This window comes from Mustelus asterias, chromosome 13 (assembly GCF_964213995.1).
Source record: "Mustelus asterias chromosome 13, sMusAst1.hap1.1, whole genome shotgun sequence".
Lineage (NCBI taxonomy): Eukaryota > Metazoa > Chordata > Chondrichthyes > Carcharhiniformes > Triakidae > Mustelus > Mustelus asterias.
The window spans coordinates 836,330-855,970 of NC_135813.1; the positions used below are offsets into that span (position 1 = coordinate 836,330).

Genomic DNA, 19,641 nt, shown 5'->3' on the forward strand with positions numbered 1-19,641 from the left:
CAGACAGACTCTCCCACATTACAGACAGACTCTCCCACATTACAGACAGACTCTCCCACATTACAGACAGACTCTCCCACATTACAGACAGACTCTCCCACATTACAGAGAGACTCTCCCACATTAGACAGACTCTCCCACATTACAGACAGACTCTCCCACATTACAGACAGACTCTCCCACATTACAGACAGACTCTCCCACATTACAGACAGACTCTCCCACATTACAGAGAGACTCTCCCACATTAGACAGACTCTCCCACATTACAGACAGACTCTCCCACATTACAGAGCGACTCTCCCACATTACAGAGAGGCGCTCCCACATTACAGACAGACTCTCCCACATTACAGACAGACTCTCCCACATTACAGACAGACTCTCCCACATTACAGACAGACTCTCCCACATTACAGACAGACTCTCCCACATTACAGAGCGACTCTCCCACATTACAGAGAGGCGCTCCCACATTACAGACAGACTCTCCCACATTACAGAGAGGCGCTCCCACATTACAGACAGACTCTCCCACATTACAGAGAGGCGCTCGCACATTTAACACAGACAGAGCTTGGGGCATAAACTGGAGAAACCTCAACCCTCATCCAAAGTAAATGTTCCGGTTCATTCAAATACAAGAATGGATTTAACAAAATCACAGAATTCTTGCAGACATTCAGCCCATCCTGTCTGCACTAACTCTGTGAATTATTCAGTGCCAAGATGAACTAAAGTCACAGGTGGAGAAGGTAGTGAAGAAGGCATATGGCATGCTTGCCTTTATAGGACGGGGCATAGAGTATAAAAGTTGGGGTCTGATGTTGCAGATGTATAGAACGTTGGTTCGGCCGCATTTGGAATATTGCGCCCAGTTCTGGTCGCCACACTACCAGAAGGACGTGGAGGCTTTGGAGAGAGTACAGAGGAGGTTTACCAGGATGTTACCTGGTATGGAGGGGCTTAGTTATGAGGAGAGATTGGGTAAACTGGGGTTGTTCTCCCTGGAAAGACGGAGGATGAGGGGTGACCTAATAGAGGTGTATAAAATTATGAAAGGCATAGATAGGGTGAACGGTGGGAAGCTTTTCCCCAGGTCGGTGGTGACGTTCACGAGGGGTCATAGGTTCAAGGTATGGGGGTGAGGTTTAACACGGATATCAGAAGGACGTATTTTACACAGAGGGTAGTGGGGGCCTGGAATGCGCTGCCGGGCAAGGTGGTGGAGGCGGATACACTGGGAACGTTTAAGACTTATCTAGATAGCCATATGAACGGAGTGGGAATGGAGGGATACAAAAGAATGGTCTAGTTTGGACCGGGGAGCGGCGCGAGCTTGGAGGGCCGAAGGGCCTGTTCCTGTGCTGTATTGTTCTTTGTTCTAAAAACCTCCCATTTATATCACGTTTTTCACAAGGACAGGATGTCAGTGCTTCACAGCCAATCAGGTTTATTTAGTCTGGATTGCAATGTAGGAAAAATATCGATTAATTTCCGGTCAGCAATTCCCAGCAAACAGCAAAGTGATATTGGCCAGATACTCTGCAATTGGGAATGTCTGACAGCCAAATATTGAGAAGAAGCCCTGTTCCTGTGCACAATATCACCAATAAATCGTTTATATATACCTGAGAGTAAAGGTAGGGCCATGGTTTCAAACGTCATCTGACCGAACAGGACCACTAATACAGCAGCACTCCCTCAGTACTGACCCTCTGACAGTGTGGCACTCCCTCAGTACTGACCCTCTGACAGTGTGGCACTCCCTCAGTACTGACCCTTTGAAAATGGGGCATTCCCTCAGCACTGACCTTCTGACAGTACGGCACTCCCTCAGCACTGACCCTCTGACAGTGCGGCACACCCTCAGTACTGGACCTCTGACAGTGCAGTACTGACCCTCTGACAGTGTGGCACTCCCTCAGCACTGACCCTCTGACAGTGCGGCACCCCCTCAGCAGTGACCCTCTGGCAATACAGCACTCGCTCAACAGTGACCGTCTGACTGTGCGGCACTCCCTCAGTACTGACCCTCTGACAGTGCGGCACTCCCTCAGTACTGACCCTCTGACAGTGCAGCGCTCCCTCAGTACTGACCCTCAGACAGTGCAGCACTCCCTCAGCACTGACCCTCTGACAGTGCGGCACTCCCTCAGCACTGACCCTCTGACAGTGCGGCACTCCCTCAGCACTCACCCTCTGACAGTGCGGCACTCACTCAGCACTGACCCTCTGACAGTGCGGCACTCCCTCAGTACTGACCCTCTGACAGTGCGGCACTCCCTCAGTACTGACCCTCTGACAGTGCGGCACTCCCTCAGTACTGACCTTCTGACAGTCTGGATACTCTCCAATCTATCTATATCCTGGTGTATCCTCTGACAATCCCCGGCACTATCAGCAACTCCACCAATCTTCGTGCCATCCGCAAACTTACTAATCAGACCCTCCGCATTTTCCTCCAGATCATTTATATATACTACAAACAACAGAGGTCCCAGCGCTGATCCCTGTGGAACACCACTAGCTACAGATCTCCATTCTGAAAAACACCCTTCCACCGCTACTCTCTGTCTTCTATAACCAAGATGTGGAGATGCCGGTGTTGGACTGGGGTAAACACAGTAAGAGTTTTAACAACACAAGGTTAAAGTCCATCTGACGAAGGAGCAGCGCTCCGAAAGCGAATGGCATTTGCTACCAAATAAACCTGTTGGACTTTAACCTGGTGTTGTTAAAACTCTTATTCTATAACCAAGCCAGTTCTGTATCCATCTAGCCAGCCCACTCCGAATCCCATGTGATTTCAGTTTTTGTACCAGACTGCTATGTGGGACCTTGTCAAACGCTTTACTAAAGTCCATATAAACTACATCCACAGCCCTTCCCTCATCAATTATCTTTGTCACCTCTTCAAAAAACTCAATCAAGTTGGTGAGACATGACCTTCCCCATACAAAACCACGCTGCCTGTCACTAACTAGTCCATTTTCTTTCAAATGTGCATCGATCCTGTCCCTCAGTATCTTCTCCAAAAGCTTCCCCACCAATGACGTCAGTCTCACCAGCCTATAGTTTCCTGAATTATCCCTGCTTCCTTTCTTAAACAAGGGAATAACATTGGCTATTCTCCAGTCCTCTGGAACATCGCCTGTGGTCAAAGAGGATGTGAAGATATCTGTTAAGGCTCCAACTATTTCTCCCCTTGCCTCCCGCAGTAACCTGGGATCGATCCCATCCGGTCCCGGGGACTTGTCCAGCTGAATGCAATTTAGGATATGCAGCACTTCCTGCTTCGATATATTGACATTCTCTGGAGCATTCACACACCCATCCCTGACCTCAACATCCGAATTAGTTTGTGAAAACCATGTCGTAAGTTGAAACATCGTAACTCAGAGAGTCGATTTTGCCATTGGACAATGTTCAGAATGGGGGATTGGTTCCTGAATCAAGGCCCATTACCCTGTTGTCACTGAACAGTGTACCTGTGAGTGATGGAATTGGCTTGATTCAGACGGCAGTCCCTTTCCATCCACTTGTGGCTGTGACACACCATGAACTGAGAGTTCGAGTCACCCCTTTTGTTGGTTTGTAAATTTGCTACAGTGGTCAGGAAACTGAAACTTGTTGGGGAACACATGTCTGACCCAGCAGTTTCTACTGAGTCAGTTTGTTTTAAACTGGAGATTTTGTTAAAATGTTAAAATTTATGAGATCTTTTTGCTGTCCTGGGGTAGTGAAAGGTAGAATATAAAGGAACATAAGCGTTGGTGAAGGGGATTCACTGGCTTGGAATCACAAACTCCAAATAAGATCTGAAAAGCCAAAACAGGATGTCAATATATAAACATCGTGTTCGCCATTACCTGAACATGGTAAAGTTGAGAACTGCCTGCAATTCACACATTCACTCACTGGCAAAGGATATTTCTTAAAGAAAGATTAAATTCACTTTAAATAGTCGATACAACAGAAAGATGTCTCATGTAGTTACAAGCACTCGCTTCCCTGCACAAATATACGGCCACAATCTCCGAGTTCTTCCAACTCAGCCTTCACCCTGTCCGTTCTATCAATTCTCATCAAATCCTTTCACCCTTGAGTCACATTCACCCAGACATACATCTGCAGACCCCTGACCCTCTCTCAATTGGATCACAATAGTCCTGGTGGCACAGAACCCCCAGAGGCTCCTTTCTCTGATCCCTTTACATGATCTGGCTCTGAAACAGCAGCGGCAGCAATGAATCATGCCCAGTCCTGGATCCATCATCTTTCTTATCTGCTGCTCTCTGTTCTTTCAACTGGATAACAGGAACAGTAACACAGTCTCAGTTCTATCCTCAGGGACCTGCTCCAACACCAGGATCTGTTTGAAGACAGTCAAATGGAAAACTGTTCCATTCAGAGACAACCTTGTTTCTTTCTTCTAAACACAAACTCTCAGATGTGTCTGAACTGTCAAATGGAAAACACAACCTCACTGCAATTAGCTTCCGATTTATCCTTTGCTTCTTAGCTGTTCATTCCCTATGACAACCTCAAAGTCACATAGGGATGCAATTTCCAGAACCTAATAATGTCATCATCAGGAAACCAATTAACCCCCTTTCAGATAACTCCCCAACCAATTCAATTTTAAAGGGACATCACACAAAAGCAAATACAGGGTTTCTCCAGCATACAAGTCATCACACTCAGCACGGACCCCCTGACAGTGCGGCACTCCCTCAGAACTGACCCTCTGACAGTGCAGCACTCTGAGGAGAGAACAAAGAACAGTACAGCACAGGAAACAGGCCCTTCGGCCCTCCAAGCCTGTGCCGCTCATTGGTCCAACTAGACCAATCGTTTGTATCCCTCCATTCCCAGGCTGCTCATGTGACTATCCACGTAAGTCTTAAACGATGTCAGCGTGCCTGCCTCCACCACCCTACTTGGCAGCGCATTCCAGGCCCCCACCACCCTCTGTGTAAAAAACATCCCTCTAATATCTGAGTTATACTTCGCCCCCCTCACCTTGAGCCTGTGACCCCTCGTGAACGTCACTTCTGATCTGGGAAAAAGCTTCCCACCGTTCACCCTATCTATCCCCTTCATAATCTTGTACACCTCTATTAGATCTCCCCTCATTCTCCGTCTTTCCAGGGAGAACAAGCCCAGTTTACCCAATCTCTCCTCATAGCTAAGACCCTCCATACCAGGCAACATCCTGGTAAACCTTCCCTGCACTCTCTCTAACGCCTCCACGTCCTTCTGGTAGTGCGGCGACCAGAACTGGACGCAGTACTCCAAATGTGGGTAGCAAATACCATAAGGTTTCGGAGCACTGCTCCTTCGTCAGATGGAGTGGAAATCTGCTCTCAAACAGGGCACAGACACAGAAATCAAGTTACAGAATACTGATTAGAATGCGAAACTCTCCAGCCAACCAGGTCTTAAAGGTACAGATAATGTGGGTGGAGGGAGCATTCAACACAGGTTAAAGAGATGTGTATTGTCTCCAGACAGAACAGCTAGTGAGATTCTGCAAGATCAGGGGGAAAGCTGTGGGGGTAACTGATATGTTTGAGAGCAGATATCCACTCCATCTGACGAAGGAGCAGTGCTCCGAAACCTTATGGTATTTGCTACCCATTAGCTAAGACCCTCCATACCAGGCAACATCCTGGTAAACCTTCTCTGCACTCTCTCTAACGCCTCCACGTCCTTCTGGTAGTGCGGCGACCAGAACTGGACGCAGTACTCCAAATGTGGCCTAACCAGCGTTCTATACAGCTGCATCATCAGACTCCAGCTTTTATACTCTATACCCCGTCCTATAAAGGCAAGCATACCATATGCCTTCTTCACCACCTTCTCCACCTGTGTTGCCACCTTCAAGGATTTGTGGACTTGCACACCTAGGTCCCTCTGTGTTTCTATACTCCTGATGACTCTGCCATTTATTGTATAACTCCTCCCTACATTATTTCTTCCAAAATGCATCACTTCGCATTTATCCGGATTAAACTCCATCTGCCACCTCTCCGCCCAATTTTCCAGCCTATCTATATCCTGCTGTATTGCCCGACAATGTTCTTCGCTATCCGCAAGTCCAGAGAGATTGGGTAAACTGGGCTTGTTCTCCCTGGAAAGACGGAGGATGAGGGGCGACCTAATAGAGGTGTATAAAATGATGAAGGGCATAGATAGGGTGAACAGTGGGAAGCTTTTTCCCAGGTCGGAGGTGACGAACACAAGGGGACACAGGTTCAAGGTGAGGGGGGCAAGGTTCAACACAGATGTCAGGGGGACGTATTTTACACAGAGGGTGGTGGGGGCCTGGAATGCGCTGCCAAGCAAGGTGATTGAGGCGGACACACTGGGATCGTTTAAGACTTATCTAGATAGCCACATGAACAGACTGGAATAGAGGGATACAAACGAATGGTCTAGTTGGGCACATGAGCGGCGCGGGCTTGGAGGGCCGAAGGGCCTGTTCCTGTGCTGTATTGTTCTTTGTTCTAGTGCACTCCTCGCAGCTCAGTCACTACAACGGTGACTTTGAATAGTTTGGTTTCGATGTGAGATTTGAATTGGGCAGAAGGAGAGCAGCTTGTTAAATAACTTTGAAAAGTGAGTCTGGAGGAGAATGGAGAAGATCAGCTCGAATACTGAGAAAACCAGCAAAGAGAATTTCAGGATGTGACCGAGTGAATCTGGGTGGAGGAAGCTCAGGAGAAATGAAACGTGTAAGATACGGATATTATGGAGGGAAATTTTCCAGGAAAAATAGAGGAAGGAAGTGAATATCAATGCTGGATGGAAGGAAACGATTGGAAGATAGGAATTAGGAGCAGAAGTTGGCAATTCAGCTCATCGAACCTGCTCCGCCACTCAATCACGGCTGATCTCTCCCCGGCCTCAAATCCACCTCCCCACCTGTTCCCTTTAATCCAATTCTGATTAGAAAGAGTTTTGGAGAATTGAAAGACTGGACCAGGATAGGGAGACATGGAAGTGCTTTGTGCCAAGGAGCTGCCTTCAGGGCGAGCGCACAATGATGATGATGATATTGATGAATGAACCTCTCATGATATAAAATAAAAATCTGCAGCTACTGGAAACAGAATCAGAGAATTTGAGTGGGAACAGCAAGTGGTTTCATCCAGGTGAGAGAGCGGGCATAGGTGATGGTTCCAGACAGACGGCTGATTATTGTTTGGGTCACTGAGGGGGGGGGTGGGGTCACACGGTGCATGCGAGCAGCTTTTACCTTTTTCAATGCTGAGAGAATCAATGGCTCTGTAGCCAGCATTGGCGATTCCAATCTTGGCCCCAGACTGCATCACGGCACGATGTACATCTACACAGGATTCCCGAGGCACATGCAGCTCCCAGCCCAGTTCACCAACAAACGAGAGTCTCATAGCGCGCACCTTGCAAACCAGAAAGTTGGATTAATGAGCATTCCCAGAGAGTCCGCGGAGCGAGGGGGGAGTCGGAATCCAAGAATGAGACAGCACAAAAGAAGGCCATTTGACCCATTGTGCCTGTGCTGGCCCTTTGAAAGAGTACATAGAACACAGAAAAGCTACAGCACAAAAAGGCCCTTCGGCCCACAAGTTGCGCCGAACAGTTTCCTTACCTTCTAGGCTCATCTATAACCCTCTATCTTACTAACCTCCATGAACCTATCCAAACGTCTCTTAAAAGACTCAATCGAATCAGTTTCCACCACCACTACCGGCAGCCGATTCCACGCACCCACCGCCCTGAGTGAAAAACCTACCCCTAACATCTCCTCTATACCTACTCCCCAGCACCCTAAACCTGTGGCCTCTCGTGACAACCATTTCAGCCCTGGTTAAAAGCCTGAGAATCCACTATCAATACCTCTCAACATCTTATACACCTCTATCAGGTCACCTCTCATCCTTCGCCTCTCCAAGGAGAAAAGACCTAGCTCTCTCAACCTATCCTCATAAGGCATACCACTTAATCCCGGCAACATCCTCGTAAATCTCATCTGCACCCGTTCTATGGCTTCCACATCCTTTCTGTAATGAGGCGACCAGAACTGGGCACAGTACTCCAGGTGGGGTCTGACCAGGGTCCTATACAGCTGCAGCATTATCTACCGATTTCTAAACTCAATTCCTCTATTGATGAAGGCCAGTATTCCATACGCCTTCTTAACCACAGCCTCTACCTGCGACGCCGCTTTGAGTGTCCTATGAACCGGACCCCAAGATCCCTCTGTTATTCCACACTGCCAAGCGTCTTACCCTTAATATTATATTCTTCCATCCTATTCGACCTGCCAAAATGAACCACCACACACTTATCTGGGTTGAAGTCCATCTGCCACTTCTCCGCCCAGTCTTGCATCTTATCTATGTCTCGTTGCAACTGCTGACATCCCTCTACACTATCCACAACACCTCCAACCTTTATGTCATCAGCAAACTTGCCAACCCATCCTTCCACTTCCTCATCCAGGTCATTTATAAAAATCACAAAGAGCAAGGGTCCCAGAACAGATCCCTGGGGCACCCCACTGGTGACCGACCTCCACTCTGAAAAAGACCCATCTACAACCACTCTTTGCCTTCTGTGGGCAAGCCAGTTCTGAATCCACAAGGCAATGTCCCCTTGTATCCCATGCCCCTTCACTTTCTCCATAAGCCTTGCATGGGGCACCTTATCAAACGCCTTACTGAAATCCATATAAACCACATCTACTGCTCTTCCCCCATCTAAGTGTCTAGTCACATCTTCAAAAAACTCAATCAGACTCGTAAGGCATGATCTGCCTCGGACAAAGCCGTGCTGGCTACTTCTGATCATACTATTCCTTTCCAAATGTTCATAAATCCTGCCTCTCAGGATCTTCTCCATCAACTTACCTACCACTGAGGTTAGACTCACTGGTCTATAATTTCCCGGGCTATCTTTTCTCCCTTTCTTGAATAACGGAACCACATCCGCAATTCTCCAATCCTCCAGAACCTCTCCCGTCTCCATTGACAATGCAAAGATCATCGCCAGAGGATCAGCAATCTCTTCCCTCGCCTCCCACAGTAACCTGGGGTACATCCCATCCGGTCCCGGCGATTTATCTAACTTGATGCTTTTCAACAGCTCCAACACATCCTCTTTCCTAATGCTCACATGCTCAATCTTCTCAGTCCACTGCAAGTCTGCATTGCAACTACCAAGATCCTTTTCCACTGTGAATACTGAAGCAAAGTATACATTGAGTACCTCTGCTATTTCAACCGGTTCAATACAGACTTTCCCACCGTCACATTTGATAGGTCCTACTCCTTCACATCTTATCCTCTTGCTCTTCACATACTTGTAGAATGCCTTGGGGTTTTCCTTTATCCTGTCTGCCAAGGCCTTCTCATGTCCCCTCCTGGCTCTTCTAATTTTCCTCTTTAGTTCCTTCCTACTAGTCGTATACTCTTCTAGATTTCTAACATTATCTAGCTCCCTGAACCTTTTGTAGGCTTTTCTTTTCTTCCTGACTAAATTCGTTACAGCTTTCGTGCACCACGGTTCCTGTAACCTACCACAAAGAACAGTACAGCACAGGAAACAGGCCCTTCGGCCCTCCAAGCCTGTGCCACTCATTGGTCCAACTAGACCATTCGTTTGTATCCCTCCATTCCCAGACTGCTCATGTGACAATCCAGGTAGGTCTTAAACTATGCCAGCGTGTCTGCCTCCACCACCCTACTTGGCAGCGCATTCCAGGCCCCCACCACCCTCTGTGTAAAAAACATCCTCTGATATCTGTGTTATACCTCGCCCCTCTCACCTTGAGCCCATGACTCCTCGTGATCGTCACCTCCGACCTGGGAAAAAGCTTCCCACTGTTCACCCTATTTATACCCTTCATAATTTTGTACACCTCTGTTAGGTCTCCCCTCATTCTCCGTGTTTCCAGGGAGAACAAGCCCAGTTTACACAATCTCTCCTCATAGCTAAGACCCTCCATACCAGGCAACATCCTGGTAAACCTTCTCTGCACTTGGGGCGGCACGGTAGCACAGTGGTTAGTGCTGCTGCTTCACAGCTCCAGGGACCTGGGATCGATTCCCGGCTTGGGTCACTGTCTGTGTGGAGTTTGCACATTCTCCTAATGTCTGCGTGGGTTTCCTCCAGGTGCTCCGGTTTCCTCCCACAGTCCAAAGATGTGTGGGTCAGGTTGATTGGCCATGCTAAAAATTGCCCTTAGTGTCCCAAGATACGTAGGTTGGAGGTAAAGTGGGTAAATATGTCGGGATATGGGGGTAGGGCCTGGGTGGGATTGTGGTCGGTGCAGACTCGATGGGCTGAATGGCCTCTTTCTGTACTGTAGGGTTTCTATGATTCTATGATTCACTCTCTCTAAAGCCTCCACGTCCTTCTGGTAGTGTGGCGACCAGAACTGGACGCAGTACTCCAAATGTGGCCTAACCAGCGTTCTATACAGCTGCATCATCAGACTCCAGCTTTTATACTCTATACCCCGTCCTATAAAGGCAAGCATACCATATGCCTTCTTCACTACCTTCTCCACCTGTGCTGCCACCTTCAAGGACTTGTGGACTTGCACACCTAGGTCCCTCTGTGTTTCTATACTCCTGATGGCTCTGCCATTTATTGTATAACTCCCCCCTACAGTAGTTCTTCCAAAATGCATCACTTTGCATTTATCTGGATTAAACTCCACCTGCCATTTCTCCGCCCAATGTTCCAGCCTATCTATATCCTGCTGTATTGTCCGACAATGTTCATCGCTATAAGAACATAAGAACATAAGAAATAGGAGCAGGAGTAGGCCATCTAGCCCCTCGAGCCTGCCCCGCCATTCAATAAGATCATGGCTGATCTGACGTGGATCAGTACCACTTACCCGCCTGATCCCCATAACCCTTAATTCCCTTACCGATCAGGAATCCATCCATCCGCGCTTTAAACATATTCAGCGAGGTAGCCTCCACCACCTCAGTGGGCAGAGAATTCCAGAGATTCACCACCCTCTGGGAGAAGAAGTTCCTCCTCAACTCTGTCTTAAACCGACCCCCCTTTATTTTGAGGCTGTGTCCTCTAGTTTTAATTTCCTTACTAAGTGGAAAGAATCTCTCCGCCTCCACCCTATCCAGCCCCCGCATTATCTTATAAGTCTCCATAAGATCCCCCCTCATCCTTCTAAACTCCAACGAGTACAAACCCAATCTCCTCAGCCTCTCCTCATAATCCAAACCCCACATCTCCGGTATCAACCTGGTGAACCTTCTCTGCACTCCCTCCAATGCCAATATATCCTTCCTCATATAAGGGGACCAATACTGCACACAGTATTCCAGCTGCGGCCTCACCAATGCCCTGTACAGGTGCATCAAGACATCCCTGCTTTTATATTCTATCCCCCTCGCAATATAGGCCAACATCCCATTTGCCTTCTTGATCACCTGTTGTACCTGCAGACTGGGCTTTTGCGTCTCATGCACAAGGACCCCCAGGTTCCTTTGCACGGTAGCATGTTTTAATTTGTTTCCATTGAGATAGTAATCCCATTTGTTATTATTTCCTCCAAAGTGTATAACCTCGCATTTCTCAACGTTATACTCCATTTGCCATATCCTCGCCCACTCACTCAGCCTGTCCAAATCTCTCTGCAGATCTTCTCCGTCCTCCACACGATTCACTTTTCCACTTATCTTTGTGTCGTCTGCAAACTTCGTTACCCTACACTCCGTCCCCTCCTCCAGATCATCTATATAAATGGTAAACAGTTGCGGCCCGAGTACCGATCCCTGCGGCACGCCACTAGTTACCTTCCTCCAACCGGAAAAACACCCATTTATTCCGACTCTTTGCTTCCTGTCGGATAGCCAGTCCCCAATCCACTTTAACACACTACCCCCAACTCCGTGTGCCCTAATCTTCTTCAGCAGCCTTTTATGGGGCACCTTATCAAACGCCTTTTGGAAATCCAAAAACACCGCATCCACCGGTTCTCCTCCATCAACCGCCCTAGTCACATCCTCATAAAAATCCAACATGTTCGTCAAGCACGACTTTCCCTCATGAATCCATGCTGCGTCTGATTGATCGAACCATTTCTATCCAGATGCCCTGCTATCTCCTCTTTAATAATGGATTCCAGCATTTTCCCTACTACAGACGTTAAGCTGACCGGCCTATAGTTACCCGCCTTTTGTCTCCTTCCTTTTTTAAACAGCGGCGTAACATTAGCCGTTTTCCAATCAACCGGCACTACCCCAGAATGCAACGAGTTTTGATAAATAATCACTAACGCATCCACTATTACCTCTGACATTTCTTTCAATACCCTGGGGTGCATTCCATCCGGACCCGGGGACTTGTCCACCTTCAGTCCCATTAGTCTACCCAGCACTGCCTCTCTGGTAACATTAATCGTATTAAGTATTTCTCCTGCTGCCAACCCTCTATCGTGAATATTTGGCAAACTATTTGTGTCCTCCACCGTGAAGACCGACACAAAAAACTTATTTAAAGACTCAGCCATATCCTCATTTCCCACTATTAACTCCCCCCTCTCGTCCTCCAAGGGTCCAACATTCACTCTAGCCACTCTATTCCTTTTTATATATTTATAAAAACTTTTACTATCATTTTTTATATTAATTGCTAGCCTAGCTTCATAGTCTATCCTTCCTTTCTTTATCGCTTTCTTAGTCTCTCTTTGTTGTTTCTTAAATTTTTCCCAATCACTTGTTTCTCCACTATTTTTGGCCACTCTGTACGCAGCTGTTTTTATTTTAATACTCTCCTTTATTTCCTTCGTTATCCACGGCTGGTTCTCCCTTTTCTTACAATCCTTGTTTTTTGCTGGAATATATTTTTGCTGAGAACTGAAAAGGATCTCCTTAAAAATCCTCCACTGTTCCTCAGCTATCCTACCTGCCAGCCTGCTCTCCCAGTCTACCTTAGCCAATTCATCCCTCATCCTATCATATTTCCCTCTGTTCAAACAGAGAACACTGGTTTGGGACCAAACTTTCTCCTCTTCCATCTGAATCAGAAATTCGACCATATTGTGGTCACTAGACCCAAGAGGGTCCTTCACAATAAGATCCTTAATTCTACCTACCTCGTTACACAATACCAGATCCAAAATAGCTCGTTCCCTCGTCGGTTCCGTAACATGCTGTTCAAGGAAACTATCCCGACAGCATTCTAAGAACTCTTCCTCCATTCCACCCTTACCGACTTGAGTCTGCCAGTCAATGTGCATGTTGAAGTCCCCCATGATTATTGCCGTTCCGTTTTTACACGCATCCCTTATCTGCTTGTTTATAGCCCTCCCTACCTCAACATTATTATTTGGGGGCCTATATACCACACCTACTAGTGTCTTTCTCCCTCTACTACTCCTCATCTCTACCCATAATGATTCCACGTTTTGTTCCTCAGAGCCTATGTCATCCCTCAGTACTACCCTGATATTATCTCTTATTAATAGCGCGACCCCACCACCTTTTCCTTCCTGTCTATTCTTCTTAAACGCCTGATACCCCTGGATATTCATCTCCCAGTCCTGGTCACCTTTCAGCCACGTTTCTGTAATGGCCACTAGATCGTACCCACTTGTGCTGATTTGCACCATCAACTCATTTACCTTGTTCCGAATGCTTCGTGCATTCAGGCAAAGTGTCCTTATTCCAGCTTTTATCTGGACCCGCTTTGATGAGTCGCGAACACCCTCTCCCTCTACTCCCTTATCTAAATTACCGCCTTCATTCACTTGCACCCTCTCCTCTACCATTAATTTTGTAATTCCCCTTACCCCTGCATCCTGCCCCCCATCAATTAGTTCCTTGATCCTAGTCAACTCTTCTAGCTCCCCTCCCCCCAACCTATCTAGTTTAAATTCTCCCCAGTAGCCTTAGCCAACCTACCGGCCAGGATATTGGTCCCCGTGTGATTCAAGTTCCACCCGTTTTTTGTGGAAGTCCAGCCATCTTCGTGTCATCCGCAAACTTGCTGATAACACCAGTTACACCTTCTTCCAAATCATTTATAGATATCACAAATAGCAGAGGTCCCGGTACAGAGCCCTGCGGAACACCACTGGTCGCACCGGAACATTGCCGTGCAGAGCTCCAGACAAATTTTCCTTGAAAATTTGCCACATTTCTTCCGTACATTTCCCTGAGAAAACCTCCTTCCAATTTATGCCTCTAATTTCCTGCCTAATAGCATCATAGTTGCCCTTACTCCAGATAAACACTTTCCTAGCTCGGCTGATCCTATCTCTCTCCAATGCTAATGTAAAGGAGATAGAGTTATGATCACTATCCCCAAAATGCTCTCCCACTGAGAGATCTGACACCTGCCCAGGTTCATTCTCTAATATCAAATCAAGCACAGCCTCTCCTCTTGTAGTCTTATCCACATACTGTGTCAGGAAGCCCTCCTGAACACACCTAACAAACTCCCCCCCATCTAAACCCCTTACCCTAGGGATATTCCAATCGATATTTTGGAAATTAAAATCTCCCATCACGACCACTCTGTTATTATCACATCTCTCCAGGATCTGCTTCCCAATCTGCTCCTCCACATCCCTGCTACTATTGGGCGGCCTATAGAAAACACCCAGTAAAGTTACCGACCCCTTCCTGTTCCTAACCTCCACCCACAGAGATTCCATAGACAATGCTTCCGTGGCGTCCATCTTTAATTATCCAGTTAATGCCATTCCATCTGCTCTTTCCCTTAAGTCCTACAGATTTTCCTCTTCAAATATTTATTAAATTCCCCTTTTGAAAGTTCCTGTTGAATCTGCTTCCACTGACCTTTCAGGCAGCACCTTGCAGATCACAACAACTCACCGTGTAAAATAATTCTCCCCATTTTCCCCTCTGGTTCTTCTGTAAATGCATTCAATCTGCAGAACCCTCAGCACTGACCCTCTGACAGTGTGGCACTCCCTCAGTACTGACCCTCTGACAGTGCGACACTCCCTCAGCACTGACCCTCTGAGAGTGCGGCACTCCCTCAGCACTGACCCTCTGACAGTGCGGCACTCCCTCAGCACTGACCCTCTGACAGTGTGGCACTCCCTCAGTACTGACCCTCTGACAGTGCGGCACTCCCTCAGCACTGACCCTCTGACAGTGCGGCACTCCCTCAGCACTGACCCTCTGACAGTGTGGCACTCCCTCAGTACTGACCCTCTGACAGTGTGGCACTCCCTCAGCACTGACCCTCTGACAGTGTGGTACTCCCTCAGCACTGACCCTCTGACAGTGCGGCACTCCCTCAGTACTGACCCTCTGACGGTGCGGCGCTCCCTCAGCACTGACCCTCTGACAGTGCGGCACTCCCTCAGCACTGACCCTCTGACAGTGCGGCACTCCCTCAGCACTGACCCTCTGACAGTGCGGCACTCCCCCAGCACTGACCCTCTGACAGTGCGGCACTCCCTCAGTACTGACCCTCTGACAGTGCGGCACTCCCTCAGCACTGACCCTCTGCCAGTTTCTCATTATTTAATCAATTTCATTCATAAAAACTCTCAAATCTCCCCTTAACCTTCTCTGTTCCATGGACTGTGATCACACTGCTCCAGTCTCTCCAATAATTAAAGTTTGAGCTAAGACAGAAAAAGAAACCTGGGGCCGAAGTAGGCCATTTGGCCCTTCGAGCCTGCTCTGCCATTCAATCTCCTCATGGCTGATCCTCTATCTCAACGCCATACTCCCGCACTCCCCCATTTCCCTTGACACTTTTACAGTCTTATTTTTATTCATTCGTGGGACATGGGCATCGCTGGCTGGGCCAGCATTTATTGCCCATCCCTAGTTGCCCCTTGAGAAGGTGGTGGTGAGCTGCCTTCTTGAATCGCTGCAGTCCATGTTCTGTGGGTTGACCCACAATGCCGTTAGGGAGGGAATTCCAGGATTTTGACCCAGCGACCGTGAAGGAACAGCAATATATTTCCAAGTCAGGATGGTGAGTGGCTTGGAGGGGTACTTGCAGATGATGCTGTTCTCAGGTATCTGCTGCCCTTGTCCTTCTAGATGGAAGCGATCGCGGGTTTGGAAGGTGCTGTCTAAGGATCTTTGGTGAATTGCTGCAGTGCATCTTGTAGATAGAACACACTGCTGATACTGAGCGTCGGTGGTGGAGGGAGTGGATGTTTGTGGATGTGGTGCCAATCAAGCGGGGCTGCTTTGTCCTGGATGGTGTCAAGCTTCTTGAGTGTTGGAGCTGCACCCATCCAGGCAAGTGGGGAGCATTCCATCACACTCCTGACTTGTGCGTTTAGATGATGAACAGGCTTTGGGGAGTCAGGAGGTGAGTTACTCGCCACAGGATTCCCAGCCTCTGACCTGCTCTTGTAGCCACTGTGTTTATGTGGCGAGTCCAGTTGCGCTTCTGGTCAATGGTAACCCGAAGAATGTTGACAGCGGGGGATTCAGTGATGGTAGAGAATTTCAAAGATTCACCACCCTCCTCATCTCAGTTCTAAATGACCTGTCTCAGTCTAAGACTGAGTCTCTGGTTCTAGAAGCCCCCAGCCAGGAGAAACATCCTTCTTGCATCTACCCCTGTCCACCTTTAAGAATTTGGTAAGTTTCAATGAGATCACCTCACATTCTTGAAACTCTAGATAATACAGGTCCAGTGTCCTCAATCTCTCCTCATACAACAATCCTGCCACCCCAGGAATCAGTCTGATGAACTTTCGTTGCACTCCCTCTGAAGTTTAAAGTTTATTTATTAGTCACAAGTAAGGCTTACATTAACACTGCAATGAAGTTACTATGAAATTCCCCTAGTCACCACACACCGGCGCCTGTTCGGGTCAATGCACCTAACCAGCATGTCTTTTGGACTGTGGGAGGAAACCAGAGCACCCAGAGGAAACCCACGCAGACACGGAGAGAATGTGCAAACTCCACCAAGCCAGCAATCGAACCCGGGTCCCTGTCACTGTGAGGCAGCACTGCTAACCACTGTGCCACCGTGTCACCCCTATGGCAAGTATATCCTGCTTTAGGGGAGGAGATTAAAACTGTACAGATTACTGCAGTCTCATCAAGGCCCTACAAATGACTAACGTCTGGTGGTTCTGACATCCATCACTATGAAGTGCTTCGAAAGGTTAGCCATGGCACGAATCAATTCCAACCTCCCGGATTGCCTGGATCCACTACAGTTTGCCTACCGCCGCAACAGGTCCACAGCAGACACCATCTCTCTGGCCCTGCACGCAACCCTGGAACACCTAGATAACAAGGACACCTATGTCAGACTCCTATTTATTGACTACAGCTCAGCCTTCAACACTATTATTCCTACGAAACTCATCTCCAAACTTCATGGCCTGGGGCTCGGCTCCTCCCTCTGCGACTGGATCCTGAACTTCCTAACTCACAGACCACAATCAGTAATGATAGAATTACACCTCCTCCGCGATCATCCTCAACACCAGTGCCCCACAATACTCTGTTCTCAGCCCCCTACTATACTCCTTACACACCTATGACTGTGCGGCCAAATTCCCCTCCAACTCGATTTTCAAATTTACTGATGACATCACCGTAGTGGGTCGGATCTCAAACAATGACGAGACAGAGTACAGGAATGAGATAGAGAATCTGGTGAACTGGTGCAGCAACAATAATCTCTCCCTCAATGTCAACAAAACAAAGGAGATTGTCATCGACTTCAGGAAGCGGAAAGGAGAACATGCCCCTGTCTACATCAACGGGAATGAAATGGTCGAGAGCTTCAGATTTTTGTGTGTCCAGATCACCAATAACCTATCCTGGTCCCTCCATGCGGACACTATAGTTAAGAAAGCCCACCAAAGCATTTAATTTCTCAGGAAACTAAGGAAATTTGGCATGTCAGCTACAACTCTCACCAACTTCTACAGATGCACCACAGAAAGCATTCTTTCTGATTGTATCACAGCTTGGTATGGGCTCCTGCTCTGTCCAATACCCCAACAAACTACAAAGGGTCGTGAACGAAGCCCAGTCCATCACACAAACCAGCCTCCCATCCATTAACTCTGTCGACACTGCCCACTGCCTTGGAAAAGCAGCCAGCATAATTAAGGACCCCACGCACCCCAGACATTCTCTCTTCCACCTTCTTCCATCGGGAAAAAGGATACAAAGTCTGAGGTCACGTACCAACTGAATCAAGAACAGCTTCTTCCCTGCTGCCGTCAGACTTTTGAATGGACCTACCTCGCATTAAGTTGATCTTTCTCTACACCCTAGCTATGACTGTAACACTACATTCTGCACTCTCTCCTTTCCTTCTCTATGAACGGTATGCTTTGTCTGTATAGCGCGCAAAAAACAATGCTTTTCACTGTACACCAATACATGTGACAATAATAAATCGAATCAATATACAGTAAGCCACCTTTACTCCTTTACGGAACCCTCTTGTGATGAAAGGCAGAATACCCTTTGTCTTCTTCATTGCTTGCTCCACCTGCATTTTAGTTTTTAATGACTTATGAACAAGGGCACCTTGGACATCAATACTATTCAATCTCTCACCATTTAAGCATACTCTGCACCTTCATTCCTCCTACCAAATTCGAATATCTCACACTTATCCACATTATATTCCATCTGCCATTTCCTTACCCACTCACTGAACCTGTACAAATCCCATTGAATTTATTTGCATAATCCTTACAACTCAGATTCCCACCTAGTTTTGTGTCATCTGCAAACTTGGAAATATTACATTTATTCCCCATATCCAATTATTGATACAGATTGTGAACAGCTGGTTCCCCAGCACAGACCCTTGCGGTACACTCACTAGTAACAGCCTGCCATCCTGAGAATGACCTGTTTATAGAAACATAGAAGATAGGAGCAGGAGGAGGCCATTCGGCCTTCGAGCCTGCTACACCATTCATCACGATCATGGCTGATTGTCCAACTCAGTAGCCTAATCCTGCTTTCTCCCCATAACCTTTGATCCCATTCGCCCCAAGTGCTATATCCAGCCGCCTCTTGAGTACATTCAATGTTTTGGCATCAACTACTTCCTGTGGTAATGCATTCCATAGGCTCACCACTCTTTGGGTGAAGAAATGTCTCCTCATCTCCGTCCCAAATGGTCTACCCCGAATCCTCAGACTGTGACCCCTGGTTCTGGACTGCCCCACCATTCCTACTCTATGTCGTATTGTTAACCAATTCTCAATCCATGCCAAAATATTACGTCCAATCCCACACGCTTATATTTTATTTATTAACCTCCTGTGAGGAGCTTCATCAAAAGCCTACTGAGAATCCAAATATACATATCTACTTGTTTCCACTTATCTGATTTTTTCAGATAAAGCTCGGCACAACATCGTGGGCCGAAGGGCCTGTTCTGTGCTGTACTGTTCTACGATTCTGCCCAGAACATCCTTATAAACTCCAACAGATTTCTCAAGCATGATTTCCCTTTCATGGACTCATGTTAACTCCATCCAGTCAGATTATTATTTTTCTAAGTATCCAGTTATCACATCTTTTATAATGGAGTCAGGCATTCCCCCTCCTGTTGTCAGACAGGTCTGTAGTACCCATTTTAGAGACATTAACAGCTTTGCAGCACATGAAGAGGCCCTTCAGC

General features: G+C 47.5%; 1 protein-coding gene across 1 annotated transcript in view; it reads right to left on the reverse strand.

Annotated features, from left to right (window-relative positions):
• The window catches only part of sardh (sarcosine dehydrogenase), a 99,427-nt gene that overhangs the window by 6,393 nt on the left and 73,393 nt on the right, over positions 1-19,641 (reverse strand). Inside the window, exon 15 of the mRNA XM_078226135.1 lies at positions 7,265-7,427. Within this exon, the coding sequence (XP_078082261.1) occupies positions 7,265-7,427 (163 nt within the window). The remainder of the gene's footprint in view (positions 1-7,264; positions 7,428-19,641) is intronic.